We start from the raw sequence: 11,685 nt of genomic DNA, 5'->3' as shown, positions 1-11,685 counted from the left end.
AGTGAGAGACGATGCTTCCCGAACGTGCGGATGGGCGTGCCGTTGGCGGCAAGCAAAGCGGGGCCCCAGCCCTCAGCTTGCTTGTCGGACGCGGAGGCAGGGAGGACGCTCACCTGTGCTCCCGTGTCGCACAGGAAGCGACGACCCGAGGAGGTGTCTGTTATGAACAGAAGGCTGCCAGTATGGCCGACGCTCATGGCAGGAAGCGAGCGCCGGCCTGGCCGTTTCCCGACCTGCCAAAAGTACAAGGCGGGCGGCAGGACCTGGCCTTGTGGCCGAACCTGGTATGGAAGTGGCACCAGGTCTGGCCCAGTGGTGGTTGTCGCGCCGGTTGTGACGACGGTGGTGGGCGGGGCGTGGCGGCGGCCACGCATGGATCCGAACAACCTGCGCCGTGTTCGGGAGGATCCGAACGCCATGCCACGTGGCGATCCGAACCACTCGCGCCGTGCGCGGCGCCGGGATCCACGACGGCCGTGCTATATGCCGGCCGTGTGTCGTGGGCTGCGAAAAACTTGTCCGCCTCCCTGGCCAGGGCGCGCGGTTCCGTAATGGTCGAACCGGCCAGCGCGAGCCGTACCTGCACAGGTAGCTGGCGGAGGAAGAGAGCACGGAAAAGGAAATCCGTGTGGCCGTCGCCGAGCAGGGACAGCATGTAATCCATGCGGGCGGATGCTCGTGTGTCGCCGAGGACGGGAAGGTCCAAAAGACGAGGTCCTCTGTGAGGCCAAACGTGTCGAGGAGAAGTCGCTTGAGCGCCGCGTACTTGCTCTCGTCCGGCGGGTGCCGGAGGAAGGACACGACCCGGGCGGCCGTGCAGGATCCAAGGGCAGCGACCACGTAAAAGTACCTCGTGTCGTCCGCTGTGACGCCCCGGAGCTGGAATTGGGCCTCGGCCTGTAGAAACCAGGTGTCGGCCTGCGCTTCCCAGAACTCCGGGAGCTTGATCGCGACAGTGTTGATGGCCATGGTGCGTTCGGGGGACAGCAACGGCTGAACCAGTGGGGGTCACCAGTGTGGTGCTGGGCACACACGTTAAACAAAGGTAGGCCACAACGCTTTAGGTTAAGTCGAGCTCTTTATTCACTGCTCACTCGTCAGCACTGCCGTGCCCGGGGCTGCGAGCCCATGTGTATATCTGGAGGCCATGCCTCACCTGGGGCGTGGCCGACGCCCACTGGTGCGCGGAATTATGTCACTGCGCCAGCGAGCCATCGTGTGCGCCACAAGATAGTGTTATACCAAGTGCTTTCTGTCCTCATAACTCAACCTTCGGCACAAATAAACATCAAGGACTATCAAATCAATTACATTTGCATTTAATCCATTATTTTGTACATTTTATTTGAGAATAACTCCAAACGTGTTGTGCGAGCCTATTATATATATATATATATATATATATATATATATATATATATATATATATATATATATATATATATATATATATATATATATATATATATATACATGGATACGTTATTCTTACTTGGGATTGGCGATATACATATTATGTATGCAAATGGCAGAATTTTGACACTACGGCCTGTCCCCATTGACGTGTCATGTAATCTAATTTTCCCTCGTCTCCACCCTCATCCTTGCATACATAATATGTAAATGGCTCTTTTTTCATGCCAAATTGCAAAAGCACACTTGTCCCTTATGGGGTCATAAAGAGCAGCGATTCCCCTTGTAGTCCAGAGGCACACAATTGCCTGCCTTTATTCAAGGTCTCTTGACATCCAGTGCAGAGCAACGTGCTCCAAGATGCAGCACCTTTGCAACTACATCACATCGATTTATCATTTGGGCAAATAATTAAGTACCGTAATAAAAAAAAACTGAGCACAAGTGGTAAATTCCCGAGAACTATACAACGTTTCTCGTAGGATACCTTGATGACAATTACGTCACACCGATTGTATTTTAACAGTCATTGCTAGATTTGCATGATAGCAATAGAAACGATTGCACGACAGATTCACAAGTCCGCCGCTTCAACCATACATCACCCTTCATCTAATTTTGGGCCATCCATCTACATATTAGGTATGCACTTATCGGTCAGGGCACAGACCCTTAAGGAGATTAGGCAAGCGGGTGTTAGGAGGATGAATTATGAAAAAGAAAGGAAGAGGGGAGTTTAAAAAAAAAGTGGTCTGGGAGGTGGGGGAGTAAACGGAGGGGGGGTTGTGTGGTTTTGGATCCAAAAAGGGCGGTACTGGGGTTCAGACATACATACCCACATACATACATAGAATTGCCGAATTTTCGTATGATAACTGGAAATTGCACACACCATAGGCAAGCAACACTACTGTGTATTACTATGCAGAAATATTTAAAAGTATTTCCAAAGAACACTATAATTTGCTTTTTTAAAAAACAAAAAAAACATGACCCGAGCACCCTTTTATACAACCATAGTATATTAACCACAATGGCCTAATTTTTTACTCTATTTCCATTTTTGCACAACATTATACAGGATTAAATACGATTTATATATGGTCCACTAATTGCCAGTGTGTTAGTAAAACTGCTAAGCTAAATTTAATATACTTATGACAGCCAGAGATACAATAAAGAGCAAAGTTATTGTTTGGATATGGAGAGGTTTGGCTCATTCACGCGGCCTTTGAACATTGCGAACAACAACACGCTTGAACAACAGTTTAACGATTCAATCTTAGATCTTCTTAAAACAAGCAAAGTCTGGTGTGAGCCTCGGATTAAGGGATATCCGATGAGACCTTCTGGTTTACAATGGCGTGATCCCCGTCATCGGAGCGAGGGTAGTGCAGGGTCGAGCCAGTTGATGGCCTCGGTGGGATATTGTATTATTACTCCAGGTCTTCCATTCTTCCTCAACAAGGACCATTCCCAGCCCTACAGAAGCTCCTTTACTTTTGCTAAAAACAATCGGAAGCAGAAATAACAACGTAAAAGTTCCACCCTTGCAAAATGGACATCTTAAGCCCTCATTAAAGAGATAGATCCGGTTTTGCCTAGAAATAATCTAATGCATAGCTTATAATGCATAACTAACCTTAAACCCATTTTTAAAAAACTTGCCAAAAGTATAGTTCGAAAGATAGTTGCATTTAGTCATTCCAGGTGGGTGCGATGCACCTCACACACAGATTTCCACCGCGGCTGTGTGCGAGCGGCTGCACCTGTGGTAATGCTCGGTCGCTCGAGGTTCTGTCTTGTTGGTCGTCATCGATGAGGGTGACTGAGACAGAGACCTGCCCAAGGAGCGTTTGCTCTCCCAGGAGGAACCTCCCAGCCTTCCCAAAGGTTTGTAGCTTCCAGAGCTTTCGGTGGAGGAGAAGTGACTCAGACTAGTTAAACTGTCAGTGGAAGAGTGGCTCAGATTGCCCGACGCTTCCGTCAGCTTTTCAGGCAGGTAAAGGTCACGCAGACTGGCAGCCAATGTTTCGGAAGAGTAACGACTCAGACGGTTTGTAGTCAACGGTCTTTCACTTTGCGAGATGCGGTGGCTCTGCAGTAGAGATGCTGCGTTCTCCTCATCTTCACTACCTGTTTGGCCCTCATCCATCACCCCGAGTCCTTTTGCCCTGGTATTACATCGCCGAGCTTCCACCGCCATCCAGTCAACCTGGATGAAATAGAAGAGTTCTGAGACCGCGCAGCGACGTGTAGGCTCGATAGCGAGGAACTTGCGAAACAGGCGCAGCACATCCGGTGTGAAGCGCCGCCATTGTGAAGGCAGCGGTTTGCTCCAAGTTTTTCGCCTCTGCCACCTCAGAAATTCAATGTAGAAAGAATCCGAGGTAACGGCCGTCTCCCAAGGAAAATTTCCTGTCAGCATGCAGAAAAGCAGGACGGCAAAAGCCCAAACATCAATGCCCGGGTGCACGGTCAAGCGGTCACTCCTGGAGGCCTCACACAGTTCTGGTGCCGTGTATGGGATGGTGCCGCTGACTCTTTTGACGTGGGCACCGAAACGGCGCGTCATTCCAAAATCGGACAACTTGACACGATGGCATTCTTTGTCAAACAACAGGACGTTTTCGGGTTTGATGTCTCGGTGAACGAGGCCCCGACAATGTAGGAAGTCCAATGCCAGTGCCACCTGCTGGATACAGCGCTTCACCATGCTCTCTGGAAGACCAACCTGTGGAAAGTTTGTTCACGTTGAATGCAGGAACATTATATAATAGGAGGTATTAATAATGCAATGTCGTTTCGATATAATTGATCGCAATATTACAAGTGATCTGTGGTTGTAAGTGTACTTATGGACTGACAGGATGGCCTCGGTGTATGCACACTCACCTCTAAGCCGGCTAGCCGAGTTTTGAATCCTCACCCAGCTGAAAAAGAAAACTTGCATCCCTGTGTTTCACATACGTGGTGATTCATCAATGTGTGCTGTACCTCAAGTGGACGTTAAACTGGTGTCCCGTATGGCATTAGTTGGTGGACGCTAAAGATCCCACGCTGTCCTTTGCGAAGAGTAGGTGACCTATTGCCAGCACCACGAACAAATTCCAAAGTCCTGCCTTAACTACCACTGGGAAAGGGATGGTAAACCACACAGCATGACAACCTTGCCAAGAAACTGCTTTGGCAGAACCAACGCTCTGTAACGTGGTATTTATTGGTGTATGGTGTAACGCGGTATGCTATGTTGGATTGGTGATTGTATTTAGAGGATAGTCCATTCATTGAAGGGCAAGTTTGAAACACATTGGTGGGAAGCTAACTCATTGGAATCTCCCGCGATGAAGCTATCTCCGAGGGCCTTTCACTTACTCACCGCAGGCAGGTTGGTGGTCTTTCTGTCTTCTATCGACTCCTCTCCGGCCTTGCCCCCCCAGCTCTCTCTGGGCTCTGTCCCCAAATATTCCTACAGGTCGCACAAGATCTGCCTGCAACCCTCTTATGGTTAAACTGCCAAAATCAAGACTCTCTGCTCACCTTCACTCCTTCATTCCTCTTTTCTCCCGCCTCTGGAACAAACTCCCTCACTCCCTTCAATCCCACTCCTCCCTCCAGGTCTTTAAAACAGCTGTTCACCACCATCTCTTATATTCCCCCATCCAAAACCTTGATCTTTTCTACCCCCGTTAATTCACCCCAGATACACTTTTTTGAAATACCGACTTCTTTCCTGGAAGTCCTAGCAGTGTCCATGTGTTTTGTTTTTTGACCTCTCCCACCTCCTTTACTTCCCATTGTTGTCGTGCAATAAGATACCTGTGCATCAGGAATAGAGCCTTGATAAGGTTGATACTTGATAGCACCATAGACCACACAAGGCAAGACGTTGCCAGACAGTTCTGGAACTATTCGTTCATTGCATTGACCTATGACGACATTGGCGGTATTTGTAGCCATCTGGAACTGATTATACAGGTGCTGGAGACAGATGGTACAGTCGAGAAATAGTTGAGAATTGAGAAATCCCGCAATTGAGAAATAGTAGCTGGGTAGACATTTCACCGAGGAGCAGCAAGTGTTTGACATTACAGCATTCAGGATTCCAATTACCTGGATCCTCTCAGCATTCTGCAGACGTGTGATAAAATCTTATTACATGTTGTTTTTCACGCCTCAGCCCAAATTGGGCTAAGGGGTATTGTTGTCGTGGGTATCGTCCGGGCGGGTGGGCGGGCGTCCGGGCGTCCGTCAACTTTTGTTTTCCGTCAATTTCAAGGAGAACGGCTTGTCCGATTAAATCCATTTCTGCAGTGTGTGTTGGGGTTGAGTAGAGGAAGCTTCCTTTCGAAAACGGGCGCGCTGCGATTTTCAATGTGGCCGCCACGGCAGCCATTCGGGCGTCCGTCAACTTTTGGTTTCCGTCAATTTCGAGCAGAACGGCTTGTCCGATTAAATCCATTTTTGCAGTGTGTGTTGGGGTTGAGTAGAGGAAGGTTCCTTTCGAAAATGGGCGCGCTGCGATTTTCAATATGGCCGCCACGGCAGCCATCTTGAAATTGGTTTCCGTCAATTTCAAGCAGAATGGCTTGTCCGATTAAATTCATTTTTGCAGTGTGTGTTGGGGTTGGGTAGAGGAAGGTTCCTTTCGAAAATGGGCACGCTGCGATTTTCAATATGGCCGCCACGGCAGCCATCTTGAAATTGGTTTCCACCATGCACGGGCTGAGGGGTTACGCCCGCTTTGCGGTGCTATTTATTAGTGTCTGTGTTCCCAAATTGCAAAACGAAATATTTGTCATATAGTGACGTTTGAAACTGAATGAAGAATGAAACTGTTGCGATTTTTGGCTACAGGTTCATTACTTTGGAGACAAACTAGAACAGAACCCAGTCCTGTGATGTATACATTGTTTACCTTTGTATCATTGATATACAGACTTGGCATTTAATATGGAATTTTTTTTTTCTTGACTTAGGTTTACTTTCTTAACTCAGTATATCAATCTGGTGAGTTTCTTTTACACTTTGGTGATTTATTTGTGAAAAGAACCATGTCACTGATTGTCTGTCGCAGCAAGAAGTCAACAACAGGATTATATCACAGGTGGCGTGGCAAAATGTACGGACAGGTGCATTTGATGATTGGCTTCACAGTCGGGTATACAAGGGTTGTTGCGTTCTGTATTAGTGGAAAACAACTGCTGCACGTCTCCAAAAATTATTGCCGCTTCCTCTGAAGATGGTCCGTCAACTCGACAATGCTGTTTGTCAAGGAGTGGTGGCTTTACGAAATTATGGCATGAAACAGCGTGCTATTGCTCGGCAGTATGGCATCACTCAAGGTCAGGTGTCAAAGATCCTGAAATGAAATGCTCAGAGGGGTGTCCCTACTCCAATACCGAGGCCAGGACGTCCCCGCAGAACCACAAGGAGGGATGATCGCCAGCTGCACCGGTTAGTCCGCAATGGCCATACCAAGTCAGCTAATCAGCTTAGGGCTGAGTGGCAGCAACTGACAAATGTGCCTGTATCCAGAAGGCTTGTCAACCAACGACTGGTTCAAGCAGGCTATCGTGCCAGGCGACCCCTGAGAAAGCCACTCCTGACCAGACAACACCACCAGCGCCGATTGCAGTAGGCCAGAGAGCACCGTCAATGGCAGCCAGGACACTGGAATCACGTGATCTTCAGTGACGAGTCTAGATTTCTGGTCTATCGTCAAGATGGCCACGTCCGAGTGCGCAGACAAGTGCATGAAGCCTCCAACAAAGATTGTATAGTGCCAAGAGTCTAAGCTGGAGGTGGTGGGGTGACCGTTTGGGCTGCTTTTCATGCAGGGGGCAAAACTGACCTGGTTGTTCTGAATGGAAACCTGAACCAGTTAAAGTACAGGGCCATTCTGGAAGAAACATTGCTTCCATTTGCTCGTGCAGCCTTTTGAGGAAACTTTGTCTTCCAAGATGACAATGCACAGCCTCATCGTGCTCGCATGATCCAACACTTTCTTGCTGACCGTGGTGTAGAGCATATGGAGTGGCCTGCCATGTCCCCGGATATGAATCCGATACAGAACTTGTGGGCAGAATTAACGCGTCAAATCGACCACTTGGACCAGCAGCCAACCTCTGTGCGTGAATTGCAGCAGGCTATTGTCACTGCATGGCAAGTGATTCCTGTCCAAACCTTGGCAAATCTCATGAACAGCATGCCTCAACGTGTACGTGCTCTCCTGAATGCTCGTGGGGGTTACACGAAGTACTGAACTGTAATTTTACTGTCCGTAATCCCAGTCGTAATTTAACTTTTGTTTTTGTTGAAAAAAATTTTGGCTAATGTGCAAAATAAAGAGATAATTCTGGAAAACGTACAGAAGTTTAACACAGTACTGTCCATGAATTGAGTTCGATATCAGTTTACATCACTTTCAAGGATCAATTTATTTGCTTCGAAATGTCAAATGTGGTTTTTATTTCTTTTAAAGGTCACATTAACAAAATCTAGAATAATTTCAACATAATTCCAATGAACTTTTGGTTCTAAGACATCTTGAAAAGTAAGTTCACCCCCACAAAAAAAATATTCCATATTAAATGCCAAGTCTGTATATATATATATATATTGGTTTTATATTCTCCAAGGAAATTTTATATAATTTTACACGCATTGGACCCTGCCCATGACCTTTTTCTTGATGTTCGGGTTAGTTTGTTCACGGCATTAAAAAAAAAGCCATTTTTTGGGGTTTAACACATTCCCAATTATTCTTTGGCACATTTTGAAAGCACATATCTGGCAGAAGTTAAGAGAAAAGTTGCAAAATATTAAGTAGACATTCTGTCCATGGGTGCAGGCATTCTCTCGGGCCTTACAGCGCACTTCATAACATAGGCTCGACTAACCTGCCCAGGCTCCCTAGTCGAGTCCGTGGCCTGAAGTGTGCTGCTAGGCCTGAGAGAAATGTTTAATCTATGAGCGATTTCAGATTTTCAATATTTATCATATCTTAGTGATAAGCTGCAAGCCTGGTGTTAACGGTTAAGGTGGCTGGCTTGAGATCTTAGGGTCCTGTGTTTGAGCCCCTGTCAAACCGTTGAATTTACAACAAGTGGGTTGACTCAGCCTGTCATCCTTCCAAGGTTGGAAAAATGAGTATCAGATGACTGGTAATGAGGGCAATTGCGTCAGCGGCCCAGCCATATTTTGCAACCTCCCCTCTGCATCGGCCTATCAGTTTGAAACCATATGAATACGCCTACGCATTTGCGGCCAGACTTCATCCCATTCGTCTGTAGGGTCAGGATAAAATGTGGGCAAGAATGCTTTGAAAACCTAAACCAGGGTGGCTAAATTATATGTAAATGCAGTATTCGGGGCAACACCCCCTCCTCCTTAAAGTTCTAAAATGCAAGCTGGCGCCACACTGCAACTCTTTTATTACTCACTTCTCCCTTCTATGGAACTACCAGAGGCTGTTCTGTCTCACTTCCCTCCAGGGCTTCAATTTTCAAGCACACTGCCATATCGTGTCATCCAACATCATGACCCATGGTCCTCTGTTACATGGCGTGAACAAACTTTTACGTTGAACAAACTTTGGTACATCACAGGTGATGAAGGTTGTGATCAAATTTCATCAAAATCGTGTGTGTAGTTTCAGAGAAGAAAGCCAATACATATTTTGGGGGGGGTGAAACCTGAACCCACGTTGACCCCCCCATAGACCACCTTAGACTTCGATTTTCTTAATTCCGTGAGCAAACTTTGGTACATCATGGGTGACAAAGGTTGTGGTCAAGTTTCATCAAAATAATGTTTGTAGTTTCAGAGGAAAAAGCAAATTTATATTTTGGGGGACCCCCGGAAGACCCACTTAGATCCTGATTTTTTTTAATTCCGTGAAGAAACTTGAGTTGCAACATACCAGATATAATTTGTGCCAAATTTGGTCACAATCCCATCAGCAGTTTTGGAGAAGAAGTTGCAAGTGTTTACGGAGTGACGGACTACGCGCCATCGCATAAGCTCCCCGGAACTATGTCCCAGGTGAGCTAAAAACCTGTCATTTGTCATTCTGCAGAACTTTACAACTTTCATCAGAGGAAATACATTTATTTTAATTTCAATGTTATTTTTCCAACACTATATAATTAATGTTACAAGCTTGGAGGTTAAATATTGTGTGTTTTTGCATTTTTGTATTTATTATGTTGTGTATGTCGTATATAGATTTACAGATTTTACATTATATAATTTGCTTCATGTGTTTGCAATGTATAAATTACAGCCTGCAGTACTTGGCTCAAGTGTGTTGTCTTTTGTTAGAATCCTATCTGTCAGTGTCTGAAAACCAATATCCGAAATGTAACAAATGAAATTGTTTTTTTTCTCCAGCAGCTTTGTAAATAGACCACAATGGAAAGGACATTTAGTGCCCAGTACTGAAGGCCACTGGCTTTGTTACCGAACTGACTTGGACGAGTTTTGTTGCTGAACAGGTTGACCTAGACATACAGATTTTACTTTATAGAGTTTGTTTCATATGTTTGCTGTGTAAGATTATGGCATACTTGCCTCAATTGTTTAGTCTTTTGTCTGAATCTTACTGTTCAGTGTCTGAAAACGAATCTTACTATAATTCACCAAATGTCTGTCCGTCCGTTCCCAGGTACCGCAAAAACGGCTGAACCGATCGCAACGATATTTTGGGTGGGTAATCCTGGGACCCCTTGGAGTAAAATAGGCTATATTGTTTTTCCAATTTCCAATTTTTCCAATTTTCATCATTCGTTAGGATTTTTTTGTGCATTCATCCAAGTGCATTCATCCATGTGCATCATTCATCCAAGATTTTGATGATTTGCGTGTGATATGATTTAACGGATGTTTATATAAATCGTTTAAAATAAAAAAAAAGCCTTCAATTTCTGATATTTTACCTTTTCATTTGGGCCTCCCAATTGAAGCCCCGCCCATAGGGGCAGTTACCGTTGCTCGTATCCAAAATGCAACGCATTATATTCTTCTTTTTTTTTATCCTCCAGCAGTTGCATTCAGTCCCCAATGGAAGCCATTTAGTATCCAGTGCTGAAAGCTGTATTCTTTGTTACCGAACTGGCCTACACTTGTTACTAATACACGACTTTTGAAATGACGTAATACGCCCCAGATGTAAAACGTAAAACTTGTGCGATCAGGGCAAAAGAAAGTATATTATGTGTCCGAGATAAGGATTAAGATCAGTGATATTGCAGCCTGACCACTCTCGGATGTTGTCAACCCAACACATCTTTGCTCAGCCTAACGAATGATGACATCCCTCCGGAAAACCATCCACGACAGCTACTGCCAGTCCGCTGTGCCGAATCACATGGCCCAGCCATTCTGCCTTGTGCTCCATCACGTTGCTACTGCTGAGGCATCACCGGTCACCAATCATCTCCATTAGACTTTCGTTTGGAACACGGTCGTGCCATTTGATGTTAAGCAGGTATCGCCAGATGGTATCTGTGACATAGGTTACTTAGGAACATTTTCATGATACGAGTACATCCGACAATTCCCTGCATTAATGTCCATTGGCCAGAAGACAAATTACCAGGCGTCCCACCCCACAATCCTTTGCATACCAGCTTCCTAGCGTTCCACCCCACAATGCCTTGCATACAGGCTTCCCAGCGTTCCACCCCACAATGCTTTACATACCAGCTTCCCAGCATTCCACCCCACAATGCTTTGCGTTCCAGAATTCTACCTCACAATGCTTTACATACCAGCTTCCCAGCGTTCCACCCCACAATGCTTTGCGTTCCAGAATTCTACCTCACAATGCTTTGCGTACCGGCTTCCCAGCGTTCCACCCCACAATGCTTTACATACCAGCTTCCCAGCATTCCACCCCACAATGCTTTGCGTTCCAGAATTCTACCTCACAATGCTTTGCGTACCGGCTTCCCAGCGTTCCACCCCACAATGCTTTACATACCAGCTTCCCAGCGTTCCACCCCACAATGCTTTACGTACCAGCTTCCCAGCGTTCCACCCCACAATGCTTTGCGTACCAGCTTCCCAGCGTTCCACCCCACAATGCTTTACGTACCAGCTTCCCAGCGTTCCACCCCGCAATGCTTTGCGTACCAGCTTCCCAGCGTTCCACCCCACAATGCTTTACATACCAGCTTCCCAGCGTTCCACCCCGCAATGCTTTGCGTACCAGCTTCCCAGCGTTCCACCCCGCAATGCTTTGCATACCAGCTTCCCAGCGTTCCACCC

General features: G+C 46.3%; 1 protein-coding gene across 3 annotated transcripts in view; it reads right to left on the bottom strand.

The window, feature by feature from the left end:
- Positions 1-1,696: 1,696 nt before the first annotated feature.
- The window catches only part of LOC137427223 (serine/threonine-protein kinase SBK1-like), a 52,343-nt gene continuing 42,354 nt past the window's right edge, over positions 1,697-11,685 (bottom strand). For 2 of the 3 annotated variants that reach the window (XM_078775613.1, XM_078775610.1), the window contains 2 exons: positions 3,183-4,147; positions 1,697-2,918 (listed from right to left, as the gene is read on the bottom strand). In XM_078775613.1, coding sequence (XP_078631739.1) covers positions 2,768-2,918; positions 3,183-4,147 — 1,116 coding nt within the window. In that variant the 3' untranslated portion in view covers positions 1,697-2,767. Of the gene's footprint in view, positions 2,919-2,992; positions 4,148-11,685 lie in introns of those variants that run through there. The other variant, XM_068116525.2, reaches the window with a different exon arrangement.

The sequence above is a fragment of the Myxine glutinosa genome, chromosome 1 (genome assembly GCF_964187855.1).
Source record: "Myxine glutinosa chromosome 1, kmMyxGlut1.1, whole genome shotgun sequence".
Taxonomy (NCBI): Eukaryota; Metazoa; Chordata; class Myxini; order Myxiniformes; family Myxinidae; genus Myxine; species Myxine glutinosa.
The sequence above is the reverse complement of the archived record's forward strand: the minus strand, read 5'-3'. Positions and strand labels throughout refer to the sequence as shown.